Source organism: Acomys minous, assembly GCF_964271855.1.
Source record: "Acomys minous genome assembly, chromosome: 3".
NCBI lineage: Eukaryota > Metazoa > Chordata > Mammalia > Rodentia > Muridae > Acomys > Acomys minous.
This window is the reverse complement of record NC_140485.1, coordinates 35812958-35832088: the sequence shown is the minus strand read 5'-3', so window position 1 is coordinate 35832088 and position 19131 is coordinate 35812958. Positions and strand designations below refer to the sequence as shown.

The 19131-nt window shown below is 43.2% G+C and overlaps 1 protein-coding gene across 1 annotated transcript in view; it reads right to left on the bottom strand.

The window, feature by feature from the left end:
• The window catches only part of RYR3 (ryanodine receptor 3), a 529413-nt gene that overhangs the window by 121398 nt on the left and 388884 nt on the right, over window positions 1–19131 (bottom strand). The window contains exons 45-52 of the mRNA XM_084776329.1: window positions 17902–18082; window positions 16846–16954; window positions 14973–15093; window positions 13023–13192; window positions 9474–9694; window positions 3949–4039; window positions 1903–2043; window positions 675–838 (exon numbers count right to left, since the gene is read on the bottom strand). Of these exons, the coding sequence (XP_084632455.1) occupies window positions 675–838; window positions 1903–2043; window positions 3949–4039; window positions 9474–9694; window positions 13023–13192; window positions 14973–15093; window positions 16846–16954; window positions 17902–18082 (1198 nt within the window). The remainder of the gene's footprint in view (window positions 1–674; window positions 839–1902; window positions 2044–3948; window positions 4040–9473; window positions 9695–13022; window positions 13193–14972; window positions 15094–16845; window positions 16955–17901; window positions 18083–19131) is intronic.

Below are 19131 nucleotides of genomic sequence, written 5' to 3'. Positions count from 1 at the left end.
CTTCATTAAAATGCACCCAGAGATGAAGTCAGTTTGCCCCTCGACACATACTCAGAACTGGGGAGAGACACCTGAAAACCTAACAGAGCAATTATTTTGCCCCAAGGCTAATCACATTTGAATCTGGAGTTCAATGAGGATATTTGTTGTCTGTTGAACATCAGTAAAGGATTATGCATACTCACGGGAAGGAAGTTTAAGGCCCTACCATAGGGTGACCCCAAAGATCTAGTATCATTAGTATGGCTAAGAGCAAATCCAACCTCTCAAAGGGCCCCCAGCATTCCACTTTCACCACGAGGCCTTGCTAAGATTCTGCTGTTACTGTGGAGTTGTTTTGATGTTATTATATCGATATAGGCCTGACTTACAAAGAGCAAAGGGTTTTGTCAATAAACCCTCATCAATGAATTAATTGTGTCATTTATCAGGGTGGGCCTTGCAATGTCTTTTTCATATACTAAACCAACCCCACCCCAAAGCCTGGCATATAAAGTAATACAGTATATAATCATATATGAGTAGATTAAACTGTGTAACTTGTAGTGTCAAAGGAGAAGATAAACAGTGCTGGCAGAAGGGAAAGGGAAAACGGAAGCTTCTACTATAGTCTGAAAGAAAGATATTGGCTACTGTATGGATTACACAAACAGTTTAGAGGGCTGTGAACTTACTTTACAGTGTTGATCGGTTTGGGGTCAAAGTTTCCATCTGCGTCCACTGAGACCTGTTTCTCCAATGTGGCTGAGATTCTTGTATCTAAATAGTCTGGTGGCAAGGCCCCAGCAATTGCACTGAGACAAGGCAGGGCCATTCGGAAAAGATCCAGGTCATATTTCTATGAGGAAAAAAAAGAGAAGGCTCCGATAGACAAACCACAGTTGTCACAGAGTCATTCGCTCACAATAGAAGTATAGATAGAAAGCATACATTTGTCGAGGTTGACCTTCAGTACTTCCTACAGGAAACTGAAGCATTCCTGGAGGGCAGAGTGACACTTTATAAAGCCCTCATGTCACCTTTCACTTTAGGTTGAAGAATCTTAAAGGTTCGAATCAATGCCATTGCAAATAAATACCAAGAATATGCAAAGGGTTTTCCCTAGGCTAGAAAGGGGTATAAACTCCCCTACTAAGAAGAGTTATGGGAAATGGTCCGACATATGATTGTGGAGGGAACTTTGAAGCTCTTCTAAAGTCTACAGTGGAGGGTAGAGATCTGCATTAATATTTTACCCATTGCTGTGACATAAATTCCAGACAAAGGTAGGTAGTGGGTAGAAGGAAGGAAGAAAGAAAGGAACAAAGGAAGGAAGGAAGGATGACAGGAAGGAAGGGAGGGAGGAGGAAGGAAGGAGGGAAGGAGGAGGGAGGGAGGAGGGAGAGAGGGCAAGGAAGGAAGAAACACTGGCTGGCTTTATTCTGTCTTAGAGTTTGAGGGGACAAAGGTCAGCATGGTGGAGAACGAGTGTGAGGCAGCTGGGCGCATTCACAATCAGGAAGCAGTGTGCGAACTCAGGCAACGGACCAGGCTGTAACACCTCACAGAGAGAAAGAACAAGAACACTAAGTAATTAAACTGGAAGCGAGAAGGCTTTGGGAACTTGTTCTGGTGGCTGCTCTCCCATGCGTTAGCTCAGTGAGCCTGGCATGTTACTTAACAGCTCTGAGGATTAGATAGCTCCTATCCTGGAGCATGTTTTTTTTTTTTTTGTTTTTTTTTGTTTTTTGTTTTTTGTAGGGGGGTAAGGTGGGGAGCTGGGAGGGCGCCTTAAAGGATTAACATAATATGCCTGTGAGGTCCTTTGCACAGTTCGCAGAGCATAGTAAAGACAAACTGAACCTAGTTCTCTTGTGCCTGGATCACTTGGGGTCACTTCTTTCCTCAGAAAGTTGTCATTACCTTGTGGGAGAGGGAGTCAAAAATCCCCCAGAAGAGCTTCTCAGTGAGGTGCAGCTCCTCCTCCACAGCCAGCCCGTAGCTCCCCCATCCCGAAGGCAGACAGTAATACTTCCAGCACTGTTCGTAATGATTGGTCAGGAGCTGGGCGTGTCAGAAGAGGAGGACACCAGGCCCGAGGAGGACAGCACATCAGGCGGGCGGCAGGCACCAGAGACATGCGGGGAGAAGAAAACAGTGTGGAGAAGAGCTGAGGGGAAACCAGGATGTGAAGGAGGTGGGCTGTCAAGAAAGAGGCCCTTCAGATCCCTCTGGGAAGGGTCTGCTCTCATTAATTAGCTCCAGGCTGAGCGGCATCTGCCTGATTAGTTCTCCTGCTTCCTGCTGTGCCCCCAGGTATTTACTAAAAGAAGGAAGGGAGCCAACCCTGTTTGAAATGAGATGTTACCCTCTGAAAGGGGTCCCAGTCAGTCACATGTGGGGGGAATTTCTTATGATTACATGATTCTGGGATATCCTGGGGTGTGCTGATCTGAGCAGGAGATGTGGGCATATGGTAGGTTGGAAGACTAATGCTGTTAGTCTCTGGCCCTTGTCCAGCTCAATCACGTGAAAGCAGTTCCACAGGTGGCCAGGAGATGGCGCATCACACTCGTAACACCCCTTACCAGCAGGAAGGATCCAGGTCTAAAGTGGGGGGCGGGGGGGGGGGGGCAAGCCCCTCACCATTCATGTGAAATGTCAAAGTGAATTTACTGAGTGGTACAAGCCATGCCTCTTAGGAGCCAGCATCAGCTGACGGCAGTGATCTGTAGAATGCCAAACTAAGGAGACTGTGCCTTTCCGCTATAGTACCTTTTATGAAATATAATATGTGCTACACAACAGAAGTTTATTATGTGAGCATGGGGAGAGAAAGGAGGGGAGAAGGGGTATGAAAGAGAGAGAGAGAGAGAGAGAGAGAGAGAGAGAGAGAGAGAGAGAGAGAGAGAGAGAGAAGAGTAAGAAGAGAAGTGAGAGTGAGAGCCAGCCATGACGGGGAGGGTAGGGTTGTCCTTTAATAATCTTGGGTAGGGCCACGCCTAGTGGGAGGTAGGCAGTGACATCACAGGTAGGCAGACTGAAGGAGAATCCTAACAGTACCTTTTGAGATTAAGACCCGGAACTGTTAAGATTAGATGTAAAACAGAGTGTCTCTGTGATTGTGTAAAGCTTCCTGTCTGGTTATGGGATGGAGAGTTCTGATTATCCCAATATAATCCCTTGAATTCCTGCTTCAACTATTTCAAAAAAAGAGGAAGAGAAAAATAGAAAAAGAAATTGTCAGTGTGGTTGGTCGGTGGTAGCCACTAACTCTGGCATCACGCAGGGCTAGGTGATTTGGGACTATAATAGAAGTTCTGTGTTCTTTTTATTAATACATAGGAAAAAAAAAAGAAATAAGAAGCATCTGTTGCAAGAGGGAAAAACCACAAAACAATGTGGAAAGGGACATTTTAGATCCTTTGAGTGGAAGACCATAGCGAGGGCTGGAGCAGTGGCTCAGCAGTTAAAAGCACTGGTTGCTCTTCCAGAAGATTTTGGTTTAATTACTGCCATGTACACGAAGGCTCACAAACATGTATAACTTCATTCCCAGGGAATCTGACACCCTCTTCTGGCCTCTGCTGGTACTGCATGTATGTGTTGTCCAGCTATACATGCAGACAAAACACTGGAACTCACAAAATAGTAAAAGAAGAAATACCTTTGTTTTTAAAGCGAAAAGAAAAACCACAGGGATTTCAAAGATTTTTTTTAGGTGCAAAATATTCTTAAAACATAGTTACAATGAAAAATCATAACATCCAAGTCTCTTTAGTAAACTCTGATTAAAAATCAAATTGTGGACGGCAACTCAAGATAAACCACAACAGGTAACAACAATAACATTCAAGCTTTAGATTGGTTTTGTGGATCGCAACTTGCTAAGCTGTCAAAATCGAACATGCATTTTCCTTCTCTAATTGTGTGCACTCTTGTGCATTTCTATGGTGACATGGTGCTTACCTTAAGAGGCATTTTGCAGTACTCGCTGAGCTGTGGCACATCAAAAACCAGACGGCGTAAGAGCTGCTGTAACATGGAAGGTCTCAAGTGACTGCAGTATGGAGCAAGAAAAAGAAAGATGGGACAAAGTAAACACCGAATGGTGGAAAGAGGAAGAAAGAAAGAAAAAAAAGGAGACAAAAAATGAATAGAAGAAGCATATGTTAGGGCCAGCTGTAGTGCTATGCACTCCCACTAGCCCACTTCTAGGTTGCATAGCAACCTCTGAGGTCATCACTTGCCACCGCCAGGCGTGTGCCAGATGTGCTTCAGCTGTGCACCAGATATAAAGGACCAGCCTGTCTCGGTACTCTCTCTCTGCCTCAGTTTCCCTTCCCACTTCCTGTGTCTGGGGAACCTCCCCCATCCTATCTCTCTCTCCTGCTTTCTCCTGGTTGCTCTTCCACTGTCTCTCTGCCTTCATGGCCCCAACTCCTCTCTCCCTCCCTTCCCCCAAGTAAATCTCTTCATGCCAGATCTGCTGCATTCCATCTCCTATATTTATATATTGCAACACCAGCAAGAGGGCTCAGTGGGTAGGAGTGCCTGGTACACAAACCTCAATTTGATCCCTTTTCCATTCCAGAGTGGAAGGAGAAAATCAACTCAAGAAAGTGGGTCACTACATGTGCCCTGTAGCATAGGAATGAACACACACACACACACACACACACACACACACACACACACACACTTATACACACTCCATTTACACATAATAATAAAATATGAAGTTTAAAAAGAAGCATAAATTAGGGCAAAGCCTTAAACCAAAGATCTTGGATAAATGATAGTGAATGGCAAAGTCTTCCATTTAAAAATAGAATATATTTAAATTATAAAAAAGTGTTAATGAATTGTGACAGTTAAATTCCAACTACTATGCATCAACATGGTCTGGGGTCTGTGTACATTGAAAATATATTCAGTGATCACATGCAAAGAACAGAACAGAAAGAGGATGAGCTGGCTTTATAGCCATCTCTAAGGACTTCTAAGAACTAAGGATTTTCGCTTTCCTTCCTTCCTTCCTTCCTTCCTTCCTTCCTTCCTTCCTTCCTTCCTTCCTTCCTTCTTTCCTTCCTTTCTTTTCTAAAAGACAGGGTCTCAGTATGTAGCTGTAAAGAGAGAAGATAAAATTGATCATCTGCAGAGGTGGGATCTGAGGCCACCTAGTGGTATGATCGGAAGGCAACCCTAAAGTCTTCCTGGTTACAACCTGGCCCAGGAATTTCACACTATTAGAGCAACTCTGGACATGACAAACACAGTAATTAATTAAAGATTAATCAAAGACTTATTAAATTATAGAGTTCATGACTGTGGTATTTGGTCTAAGTAAATTCTGAGACAGAGAAAGGAGAAATCAGAGGGACTAACTTTTATTATTTGGATACCAAACTAAAGACAAGAGTTATCTATCGATTCTCTCCAAAGCATGAAACACACACACAAACACACACATGCACACACACATGTACACATACCCCCGCACACACACATATGCACACACCCCCAAGGACACTTGCACGCACACATACCCCCCACATGTATGCACACACCCATGCACACACTATGCACACATGTGCATGCATGCATACCCACCCACACACATGTATGCACACGTACATATGCACACACACATATATGTACATATGACTATGCTATAAAATTTCAGTTAATGAATCTTTGCCCTCCTTTCATGATACCTAAGGAGGTATGGAGGCAAGAGCAGTAGCCTCGGTGGTAGAGGAGCCATACAGGAGAACCCGTCAAAGCACCTTCAGCAAGGAGGGTGAGTACAGGTGGAGAGGAACAAAACTTACCTACTTCACAACCTTTCCTTCAATAAAGGAGGGCAATAAACCTGTGACCCTGTTGTTCACTGACTGTCCTGGATAATTTATGCCAACTTGACACAATCTAGCATTACCTGCCAGAGAGGAGCCTCAGTTGGGAAAATGTCTCCATAAGATGGGCTGTGGTCATGCCTGTGGGGAATTTTCTTCACTAGCCATCAATGTGGAAAGCCTCCGGCCACTGTGGGTGGGGCCACCCTAGGCCGTGGCCCTGGGTTCTATAGGACAGCAGGCTGAGCAAGCCATCGGAGCAGTCCGGTAAGCACTAGCTCCTGCCTCCAGGTTTCTGCGCTGCTCCTGCCCTGACTTTCTTCAATGCTGAACAGCAATGTGGAAGTGTAAGCCAAATAAACCCTTTCCTCTCCAACTTGCTTTTTGGTCATGGTGCTTCATCATAGCAACAGAACCATAACAAAGACACTGACTTATTAAAAATAAACAATAAGGGGCTGGAGAGATGGCTCAGAGGTTAAGAGCACTGACTGCTCTTCCAAAGGTCATGAGTTCAATTCCCAGCAACCACATGGTGGCTCACAGCCATCTCTTCTGGCCTGCAGGCAGAATGCTGTATATATAATAAATAAATAAATCTTTAAAAAATAAATAAACAATAAAATACCCAGTTATGATCAGTTTGTTATATCTGGAGCTTACGTTGGGAGAAGAGAAGAGCACTGCCCCCTAGACTACAGAGACAGGATGTGGAGCCTTGTTTCCGGTTCTATGTAAATTTCTGCTTTCCCCAAATTCTGGTTTATTTTTAAGGATATATCTAGTCCTAACCAGTCACATAAACCTGGATTTTCTACTTGGCAAGAGCTAATGCCAAGACACCAGCCTTCCTTCTTGATGTGGGATCTGATCTGAGTTCAGATCCAGCCAGAGCTAGACCGAGGACAGGAGCAGCTCTTCACACAGGTAGGCATTGCTGCTGACAGAGAGCATTTGTTCTTCAGTGAAGCTATTGCTTAGTCCTGTTGCTTCCACTGAAGCAAGGTGTGGAGACCCACATCAGTAAGTAATGAGGCCAGAATTCTTCCCTTCAAGGCAGTGAAGCAGAGACTCTCAATCTCCGAAATCTCAGTGGATCAGTGTGTCTGCAAAGCTTTGTCTATCTTGCAGGACCACGACTGCTTTATTTAGCTTAATTTTCTACCAGTGATAGCAATCCAGGAACTAATGAGTCAGTGTGCAGCGTACGATTTTGGAAGGGGGACTGTCTTAGGGTTTCTAATGCTGCAGTGAAACACAATGACCAAAAATCAAGTGGTGGGGGAAAAGGTGTTTTTTGTTTTGTTTTGCTTACACTTTCATATTGCTGCTTATTTGTCATCGAAGGAAGTCAGGATAAGAACTCAAACAGGGAAGAACCTAGAGGCAAGAGATGATGCAGAGGCCACAGAAGGGTCCTACTTACTGGCTGCTTCCCATGGCTCGCTCAGCATGCTTTCTTATAGGACTCAGGGCCACCAGTTCAGGGATGGCACCACAATGGGCTACACCATCCCATCAATCACTGATTTAAAAACGCCCTACAGTTTTATCTTACCGAAGCATTTTCTTAATTGAGGTTTCTTCTTTTCCGGTAACTCTAGATTGGGTTAAGTTGACATAAGACTGTGCAGAACACGCATATCAGAAAGAAAGCCCACTTTGAGCCTTGGGTCTACGTAAACTTTTGACCCTGCCCTTGTGTCAGGCAAACAGTATTTGGCAGTGAAGCCTCTAGGCTTTAGAAGGTTACAAAGTCAGAGAACATGGGTTAACTTTGCTAAACCATCTTTTATGCCAGCTTTTATATTTGAAATGTGTTAGGTTGTCCTGTACACATTTTAAACTTTATTCTTAGCAGTTTTAGTGTCACAAGAAGACTGAGAGGAAGGCACAGAGAGTTCTTATTGGTCCCTTATCTGCCCACTTGCACGGTCTCATCCATTGTCTATTGCCAATGTTCCCCGTGAGGCATTACATTGGCTACAGCTGGTAAGCCTGCAGGGATACGTGACCACCAGCAACATGAAAAGTTTAAACGGGGGTCATTATCCATGGTGGACAGTATATGGGTTTGGACAAATGAACAATGACATAGCATTACCATCATAGATGATACAGCATTGTTTTCATTGTCCCAAAAATTCCCTGTGCTCCATGTAGTCATCCGTCTTGGTCACAACTTCTGGAAATTACTAATCCTTTTACTAGCTCTGAGGATTTTGCTTCCCAAAATATCTTATATCTAGAATCTTACAATAAAAGGGTTTCTCTGACTTATTAATACACATTTTTGTTCTCCATTTCTCTTCATGGCTTGATAGTTCTTTTTAGCAATGAGTAATATCCCATTTCCTGGACTTACTATAGTTTATCCACTGACTTATTGAAGGACAGCTTGGTTGCTTTAAGCTTTGTGAATGATGACTAACATGATATAAAAATCAGGTTTTTATGGAGTATATATAATGACGTATACATACAGGTTTTATATGGTGTAAGCTGTCAAATAATTTGAGTAAACACAAGGAATATGGCTACCGAAATTACAGTAAGAGTTTTCCAGCTTTGTGAGAAACCACCAAGGGGATGTTTTGTATTCCCATTTGAGACTCCTGGCTGCCCTACACCACTTAGCATTTGTGCCACCATTACAGAGAGGCTAGTAGGTAAGTCACTTTATAACATGTCTGAGATTGCCTTTTAGTTGATGTATGGATGATGGAGACTTCTGGTAAATTTTCTTCTAGCTATCATGAGTCTTCTAATGCATGTGGCGGGGACACATGGCATTCACAAGAATCAGGAGAATCTCTCTAGTCCCTACACTAGGAGCCTGCTGATCCTTTTACAGATGCATGTCATTACTAGAGTCAATTACTCAAGGAACTTCAATGCTAGAATCCTGGATTCTCTCCCTCTGGATTTTGAATCCTGGGACTGGGAACTTGGATGTTTAGTGAGGATCTCACAAGTGGCTCTAATACACAGCCTAGGAGGAAAAGCAGTGGCTTAAAGCACAGAATGTGACCCTAGACCATGGGGCAATACCAGTTACAAAAAAGGAACTCATTCTTTGTCCTTCCAGGCTTGGATGCAGATCCCTGAACTCCTCTGTTGCCTTTGCTGTCTGCTCACATTGGCAAAAGCTATTGTCTTTATTCCCCACTGTGACTAGATTCTTTTGCTCAAGTCTTGGAAACCTGGAGGTGGACTGTTTTGATTCACACACAGAGACTGTGTAAAAGTTCTCTCTTTTAGATGGTAGAGAAATCTTTTTGGGTCTCGTTCCAGAACTAGACAATTAGTTCATTGTAGAAATCCTTCAGACATAAATGACATTCATTTTCCTAGTTTTTCACCCCAATGGGTAAATCCTAAGCTGTACCCTCCCCTTTCTTATAATGAGAGCTGATTCCAAGGAAGATTATGTGACCGACACAGGGAACAAGTACATTCTAAGAGGAATAGTTGTGGGAAGGCTGGGTATATGACAAAGGCCTTGTAGTTTCCTCAGACTTTATAGCCAGTTTCACAATGCATTGATGTGTTATAAAATTATCTGCTGTGTCACACATAAATGCATTAGATGTGAAGACTTAGGCACAAGTCAAGAACACAGGAGGGTGCACTTACTTGCAAATGGCAAGCAGACATTCTTCGATGGTGTCCCTCTGTGCCTTGGTGAGGGACCGTCCTTTGGAAAGCCTGTATATTGTCTGCAGTGTAGAATCAATCAGAGAAGTGCTGTGCTCTGTCCCAGAAAAGAGAGGGGCGCATCTCGTAAGGAGTGGGAGCACCGCCGAACATAGGTACCTGTTCAGCGCCAGTGCGGCCTCCGTGGTGCTGAGGGACACCTGAGAAGTGGGTGAAGGCATTACTTAGCCTCTCAGAAAACAGACAGTTCACCTGGTGCATGGAGCTCCATGCAAGACCAGGGAATCTTACACATGGCTATACTCACAGCCTATCTGTAGAGGGCAAAATCATTGTGCCCGCAGATAAGCACTGGTTAAACTCACAGGCATCTTTCAAAGGAAGAAGATGTCCTCCCCCTCAATGTTGGGAATGGATGTAGTTTACAATCTGGTGAGTCTTCCTTGTCTGATGAGCCAGACTCAGCCCATATCTCCAAGAAATTGTTTTACTTATCCCAGACCTTTTCCCATTAAATCTTAAGCAATCTCGAGCATTGCCTCTAGGCATAAAACTCATCCTCGTGAAAGATGCCATTGTAATTTACAACATCCTAAGTGACTTCTGTGTTATTTTAGGGCCAGGCCAAACCCTGAGTCCCACAGCCATTACGTTTACCTCAGTCCCCATCCCTAGACCCCAGTCTTGAGCATGGTTTCTAAGTCAACATGAACCCGTCTTAGGGACAGAGCCACATGCACTTTGTAAAGAGCTTCAGTGAGAACATGTCTTAAGCTTTGTGTCGGGCTGAGTTAATTGTCATCTGAGCATCTCCCTGCCCCAAGTTGTGCTGTGCTCAAATGTTACAAAAGCAAACAAGCTGAGCTCAGACTCTTGGAGTCCTGGCCCAGCCCTGGATACCTAAATTGGGTTGAACTGAGTTTCCCTTTTCCCTCACCTGGATCATTTCCCTGCTGGCTGTAAAGCCAAAGCCTGCAGGGATCCCCTCCCCCACCCAACTCTCTGTCTTATTACAGTGGGAAAAAAATGTTAGTCCCCATGCTCAGAAACAAAGCAAACATCTGAAGATGGCTGGATGTTGAATGGTCTCAAAGAATTTTACACTCTCACTAAGATCAGTCGATGGGCAGCCCTACCCAGCGAGATTTGAATGTCCAGCTTCCAGGCTGTTGCAAGGTTAATGAATGGTTGTATACCACAACATCCCTCAAATTCATCAGCTTTATCAAGAGAAAGTGCATCTCTGATGCCCATAGTTAATTTATAAGTACTGCGAACAGTTCCCATCTGGATAAATGACATGCTCAAGGGGACCTGACGCTGCATGAGAAATAAAAAAAAAAATCTACAAAACAGAAATCTAGGGCCTTTGCTAAAGCTCCGGTAATAATCTTTGCTCCCAATACTCCCCTTTGTAAACTTAGATGGACAAGCTGAATTAAAGGAAGACCCATTCAGTGACACTAAATATAGCCAAAGCATAACTCACGTCATTGTTGAGAACTGAAGGCCTCAAAAGAAGCCGCGAGACCCAGAGAGATAAAATGTCATCATTTCCTACAATTATCCCAGCTATTCTATCTGAATGAACATTTCCTCCAACTTATGATTTGAAAAACTATTTTCTTTGAACCCTTTACATTTCTGGGCGTTTGGTCTTAATTATCAGAAGTTTGTCTTCTGGAGGCATGGGTGACCATGCCAGAAAAAAATAGCTCGTCTTTTACATTTATCTCTATCAGGGACAGAGTAGCTAAAATGAGGAAGGCAGGGCTTTGATTTCTGTGCCTTGAAAAGTCTCAGATGAGGAAGTGTACGTAAAACGCTTATTTTTTTTTCTCTTTTTTTGAGCAGGAGGCAGATGGTGCTCTGGCATGTGATCAAATACCAGAAGCTGGAATAGGATTTGCTGTTTGAACTAATAAAAACCTTTAATCAGGAAACTTGAAGTCCAGAAAATTTAAAAGTTATTTTTAAAAACTAAGGACTTATAGAAAATCTCCAAATAAAAGAAGTAGTAGGTGGAGTAAGGTGAAGATAAGAAAAAGAAAGGATCTCACGGCTCAGACTCTTTTCTTTCTTTCTTTTTTTTTTGAGATAAAAATATGGTGAATTTATTTTAACAAAATAAAAATGTAACAGAATAACAGTTTTGTTCTTTTGAGAAAGTTCTTTTAATTTAAAAAATATTTTAGACATGTGGAAGCCTGTGCTTTAATGAAGATGGAAAAGACAAATTTAATTATCTTCCTAGATGTGATGACTTTTGGTAACCCATGATGTGCACTGAATGCAAACATCTGGCTAAAATAATAAAATCAGATTGTTTTTACCCCCAGTAGATATTGAGACATGTTAATGACAAATTTTCAGATTTCACCTTAGCTTTTCACAGCCAAAGTAAACTTTAAAATGTAACTTTTATAAAAACATATATGTAACTCAAAAGTAAAGACGATTTAAATTTTAAGTATAAAATTTCATATCTCATAGTTTGGGATATTAGCAGCTTTAATTCATCTAATTTTTACTCTGTCCTGTGATTGGTGATATGTTATTTTCTCCACATAAAATTTTATTTACAGTATATAACATCAATCATAAAATCAAAACAGTCTTCTTCTATAGAGATTGCTATTCATTTTCAGTCGGCCAGCAGACGCCTCACCCCAGAGCTTGCACTTCTTGCTACTAAACACCAGATGGCGCTCGTGAGATGCCTAACTGCAAACAAACCTACCATAAGACAGGTTTTGTTTGTTTGTTTTGTTTGTTTTGGAATTAAGCTGATCTAACTTTGTTGTGTCCCCACTTTCCACTTGCCCCCTGGACACAGATATGACGTATGGTCAGATACTTCTTGACTTGATGCCAGTGGATGCTGGATTTTTTTTTTTTTTTTAAATCCGAGCTTTGATTTCCAACCGTGTCTTTGCCCTTGGCCTCTTGTACTGACCTCTGCCACACCTCTAGCTATAGACTATCTTTCTCGGTGGTCAGTGCATAAGACGAGACAAATGAGGATGGGAAGAGTATTTCTGGCCTGAAGGGCCTCCAGCTAGCCTTTTCCGTAAGCTGCAGAACCATATTCTCATAAGAGTGTGATTTTTTTTTTGTCTCCTGGAAGACCTTTAGTGATATCCATAATTGGTCTAAGCAGGAGTTAGATAGTAGATAAATTGCTATTGGTATCTGATTGGTTGTAGGGAGGCTATGAAAGCATTCTATGATGAACACTATAGTCTGGTTCCCTGTCCCATTTTCTTAAAAAAATACAGCCCCAAGGTTTGAGAAACTTCAATTGAAGAGACTGAACAGAAAATTAAGGTCAAATTTACTTGCATATAAGATTTTGGTCCAAAACATTAAGATCTTCCAGTTTTGCGTCCCTCAGTTTTTCTCAGTCACAAGCGGGCCATTAAACTATGACACCAAGAAGGCAGAAGACATTTGTTCTATGTCTAATGTTGCTAATTTAACCCTGGTGGTGGGGAATTCCCTGCCATACCCTATCTTTTAGCTACTTACTGTATCTAGAGAGGCAGAAGCTCGTAAGTCAGGTAAAAACCCAACTTCCAGCAAGTGGAGAAGAAAGGTTTGATCTTTAACGCCATAAACACGATCTAAGAACAGCACCATCGGTGCCTTGTGGTCAGGGCAGAAGTTGGCTGCCATGTCTGGCTCGCTGACTGACCCATCTGTAAAACAGAACACATCATTTCCTCTTCATGCAGTTCAAAAAGGAAACAGAGTTTGTCTGCAGCTTGTTGAGACAGGAAACAGGAAGTTTAGAACTAAGACCTAAGTAGAAAGCAGATTAAACTAGGATGGGAGAAGCAACCATCAAGCTTTTATGAGTTGGTTATTAAATCCATTTGTTGTTAAAAGTTTAAATTTACAGTGAAGTAGATTATATTTTAAAAGGTCACCATCATAGTTTAATACTTTTGAATTTTTCTGTAAATTATAATCAGTTATTTGTATCAGCAGTAATTTATATATTGAAAATACAAGACAACGGTATGCCTTATGCCTTTTCTTTCCAATGTTCTGTGATACCATATTGGGAACATAAAGTTACAGTGAGAATTCTTATCTAAAAAAAGGGAAAATTCTAGGAAATTAAACTTGAGCTATTGATCTTTTTATGGCTGATGTGGGGATGTGAGTGGCAAAATGTTAAGAAAGTAGATTAAATTTAACAATATATCACATGTGTAGTCATCACATCAACAGTGCAAAATAGCAAGCACTCCTCTAGTTGTCTGCTTCAGGTAATACTTAGATCAAGTCACTCGATTGGTTTAGTCTTATTTGAATGAAAAAAAAAAAACCTGGCTCAAGGACAAAGTGAAGAATCCACAGAGAAAATAAACCTGCTTGACTTGGAGAATAAAAATAATTTTTAGGGAGGACGGAAAACAGCTCTTTCTTATCTTGCACCAAAAACTAAAAAGAGACCCCACAAATGACCAAGAGGAGTCCTAGCATATGTACATGCGGACTGGAACAGGCTTTCTAAGGCCTTCCATGAGGCACAGGGCTCAAGGGCTTCCTTCTGCCAAGAAGTCGGTGTGGGCTGCTAAGAGCGAAGGGCACCATGCAGCCTTCTCATCCTCAGCACAACGAAGATCAGGAGCTGAGTGTCTGAGGCTGCCTTGGCCTCTTCCACAGCCCCGGTGCTTTGATGAGTATTATTTCTGTGGTATCCAGCAAGTGTTTTGTGCTAAAAGAAAACATCGCGTCATTGGGAAACATGAAGTTTAGCATCTATTTTCTTTATCCTGTTTTCTCAGACACACTATTAATTCACTGTGCTTTATGAAGTTATAAAAATGGTACATATACTCGAGCATTTTTCTAAAATGCATTTTCTACAGCAATTTCTATATTTGTTTGTCTGTGAGCCAATATTATGTAGGTATATTAACATCTACTTTGAAGGGTGCAACACTGCAACAGCCAGAGACCACTGTTATCTTTTCAAATCCAGCATGTGCCTGAAGACCAGACAAAGTGACTCAGAGAATCAAAACGCTTTGGGGATGATTGTTATCACGTCCCACAAGCAGCACTGGGGACAACTTATTATCCTGGGGGTTGGGGTGAGGCCTTTCAGGTCCATTGCAGAAGACAGCCTGGCTGTTTCACTCTTCTAGGGGACACTGACAAGGAAGAAGTCAAGGCATGGTAAAGGCTGACACCGGCTCGTTTTATCATCCTTTGGAAGGTTAGAATGGTCTCTGGTCCCAGAATAGTGAGGTGTTTCTCTACCTGAGGACCAAAGACTTGGCCATCTTGACAGGATAATCAGGGGGTTAGGGGAAGTCTACAGAAGACTCGCCACTAGGAAAGGAGCAAGTTGTTTGCCTGAGGTGGCCTCTACTGTGATCTGGCAGTGGACTCTTTGCAGAAGCAGAGTCCTGCTGCTGAGCAGACAAGAACTAGGGCAGGCTCAGGCCAAAGCTGCGTCCCTACCTTTGTTTAGGGAGGGCAGTTTCAGGGGAATGCTGATGATCCCAACAAGGTCTTCTGTGGGGACCAGGGAGCGCAGGATGGACCGGATCCGGATGGCTTCCCCTTTGCCTGTTTGGATGAGCTGTCACACAGGAAAGAGATTAGAGAGATGAAGCCCCCCACACTGGCCACCTGAACCTCGTAACTGATGCCAGGAGAATAGTCCTTTCAGCAGGGGACTATTTCTGAGTCCTCCTGATTGCTACTTGTGGCTAAAGGAAAAGAGAAACTACCTTTTGATTTACTACAAGGAGGGTGACTGAGGGAGCAAGTCTGTTGAAGGCAGTCACATTCGTTCTCTACTGTGGCTAAAAGCCTCAGCTGGTAAGGTATCAAGTCTCAGCAGGGAGCCCTCACAGGCACCTTAGGAGTGCTGACAACGTGTCCACAACACCACATTTTAGAATTGTAGCAGATGAGGAAATGACTTACAAAGTTCAATTTCTTCTGAGCTTAAAGAATGTTGGGGGTGAGCAAGAAAAGTATGGAGGTTCTCAGAGATAATTTGAATGTTTCTTTGGAGTCATTCTAAGGGGAATAGGTTGGTCCATCACATGGACCAACTGGCCAAGCAGCAGGTACACAACACAAGTATACTGTCCATCTTCCTGCACAAGGGGTCTCCCAAGAGGGGGCAGTGGGCCTTCTGCTGAAAAGTAACTACCCTGGAACTCAGGACCAGATCTATCCCAGATGGGCTGATGCATTCTGAGAGAAGGGACTCAGTGACCCCAGAGAAAGAGGATCACATACACCTTACTCTGCCTGTCGCCTCCCTTTCCCATGGGCTGCCAAGGATGGTGTAGCTTACCCCTTTCTCACTTCAGAAGGAGAAAGGGCCAATGGGGGGTCCTGAGAAGGGGTGTGTGTGTGTGTGTGTGTGTGTGTGTGTGTGTGTGTAATACATTACAGCAGGGAGGTGGCAGGCAGAAGGGAAGGTATTGATTTCTTCCTTAGGCAAGCTCTTGCGAGTTAGCTCTCACATGCTGTCTTTTTTGAGAACATGCCAGCTATGTAGCTTGCTTCCAGAAGTGATACAAAGTCATCAAAGGAACTAGAGTATGAACAAAAGGGGCCTGACACTTCTCCTCCTAAGTTGTAGGACACCCTGCTGTTCCCTGGCTTCCTTCTGAGTTCCTTTCCTCCCTTGAAGGAGCTGAAGTGTAAAGGCAGGCTGGTGTGGTAGGACTGCACACATCACAGAGGACACTGCAATCCTAGTAACTCTGGTCAGCCTCCAACACCCAGGCAAGAGGAGCAACTCTTTCCTCTCGATTCCAGGGTGAGGCTTTGTATGAAATTACGTCAAATATCGCACCAACAGGGGTGAAAAGGGGAAGCGAATGGACCCTTTTAAGATCAAACTAAGAGGTCTAAGAAAAACTCACAACAGATAGAACCATCTTTGCATTTGTGCCTGTAAAATATTGTTTTCCAAGAGCCCAAAGGGTTTCCCTTACAGTGCCCCCTATAGCACTCATGAGGCCGTTTACAGTGGCATGACCAAACATTAAGTTAGTCACATTTTGGCCAAGCAGAGGCATAAGGTAGCCTCATTTCAGAAGGTGTTTTAAACAAAATATACAGAGATCATACCCAGTTAGTACCAAGCAGAAACATACACACACACACACACACACACACACACACACACACACACACACGTTTCCTTCTTTAGAAAGTGGCCCATTGAGGAAACTACTTTGGTGTAGGAACCCAGAGTGAAGTTTATTAGTAAATGCCAGACACAGATGAAAAAACTCCATTCAGAGCTTCTCTGGCACTTGCCACTCAGGCTCCTCAAACCTGCTGTCAATTAAGTTCTGTCACTTACGTGCATCTCAGGAGCACAGCGGCCCAATAGATCTATGAGAGCTGAATAAAATGACATAATTGCATTGCCCATGTGCACAATCTCTTCTGCCTCTTCATCATCTTCTGTGCTGCAGAGAAAGAATCACCATGGGGAAGGTGTGAGAGGCTGACCTGCTTGCTATTAGGCAGGAACTGCTTAGTTAAAAACACTCCATTCTGGTTCAAGAAGCTTTCCCTCACAACTCCCTTCAGGAGCTGATGAGGTGGTCTTAATCATTAAGCTCAAAGGACCCAAACAATTTTCCACAGTAGCTCTAGGATCCCATGACAACCAAAACATGAGTTTAGATACTCTCCATTGTTCATTCCTCCATCTTCCTTGAAAGTACATGGAAATACAGTTGGTCAAGGAGGCAGGAGGGCTATGGTAACTTCCCGGTTATGAAGTCAACAAGCTATATTACATTGGGTCTTAGTATTCACTCATCTTATATAAGAAAGTTGAGACAAATATATTTGAGTTCTCTCTCGTGTACTAAGTCATCTATCAGGACTGATAACAAAGGGGGGAAAGCCAACTCTCTGGAGAATCAACTCTGTCGGGTTACATACATACACTCTCTAGACTATGGCATATAAACTAGACAAATAAAGGTAAACGGCTACTGGACACAGGAGGGGGCAAGTAACAAGCCAGTCAGACACTCTACCAACTAAACTCTGAACCTTTAAGTTCCACAACCATCTGCAAGAACTCCAAACACTCTCCCAAGTAGTCCTCCTGAGGCAATGCTGTAGGCAAGAGCTGTGGAAACCAGAAGGCTTTGCCGCCTCAGTGCTTTGCCAGCTGTGCTGAGTGGTCTAAAGAAATGAAAGCAGCCAATACTAATCCCTGAGCTCTCTGGGCAAGTCAAAACAATAATGGGCCTGACAAAGTGATTTTAAGTGTTTTAACCACCATAAAACATCTGTGCTCTTTCTACCAGGCGAAGCTACTGATCCTACCCTTGCGATTCACTGACTGACAGTATTTGGCAGCTCGCCATCTGCACATACACTGGAGTAATTCACTTACACTTCAGTCTTGTAACCCTGGGAGGGGAGGTCGAGTGCAGGGTTCTCTGAGATCTTAATAGCACCCTGCATGGCCGCCAATAGTCCGTTTCCTCCTTCACCCCTCAGAGCTGGGCCAAAGCACTCGGGACGTCGGATGAGCAGCTTGACCACAACACTGGCATTTTCCTCCACACTTTCACCTGAGGAAGAGAGAGACCTGGTGTCCTTCCTGCTGAAAAGGACAACCTGGAAGTTATTTGTAGCCGATGAGCTGGGAGAGCAGTGTTTCATTTGCTTTGTGACCCATTAATATGATGAGGAACTATTGATGAAAGAAAGGTGACCTCTGATAATTGAGGCCAGATCGATTCCTTACAGAACTGACTATTATGGGATGGAATCTTGCTCTTCAGATCAGGATTTTTACCTCTGAGATGACCCTACCATGTTGAAGCCCTCAGAGGGCACATATACCACTCAATCTGCTGCTAAAAGTTCATTTACAAGTGACTTGTGGACAAAAGAGCTTCATATCTTGCTAAGGGTGCGAGGAGTTAACATGTGGCTTCCTTTCTTGAATGCCAAGAAGATAACTCAAGCTAGCAGGCCTCAGCTGGTCTGGGGAAATGATAGCTCTTCATCCGACGAGTCTCATGGAGTGAAATACGTGTCCCAGAACCACCTGGATTTGTAGAGCAGCCTTGGTTTTATCTGAAGTCATTGATCAAGACAGAGAAGATTCTGCTGGATGCATTTTTTCTAATAATAGCTCTGAGCAAAGGGACGGCGCAAAGCGCTCTATGCTCTCTTTGCATTTCTATTTGGAGGAGCCAAAGGATGAGTGGAACAGTGACAAAGGAAAAGGAACATTTAGGAAGGGCGAGCTGTTGAGTCTCAGAGATGTGGTTTGCATTCCAAAGCAGTGTTACAGCTTGCTAGGTGAAATACTAATTTGTTCTCCAGAATATGATTCCTGAGCTAGATTCAAATGCATTGTTTAAAAAAAAATGTGTATTACATGAAGCCTAAAGAAAACCATGTTTCTTCAAATCCAGTAAGTAGCTCGTGGGTGGTGAACTGTAGGAGAGTGAGCATTTGGATGGCTATGGAGCTATTAACCATTCTGAGGATATTCTTGACATCGGTATAGTCTAACATAATAACTACCCATCTCACTGTTTCCATAGGTCTGGACTTTGGGAATGTAAGTTAGATGGTCCTGGCTTGGGATGCATGTGAACCTATCGTC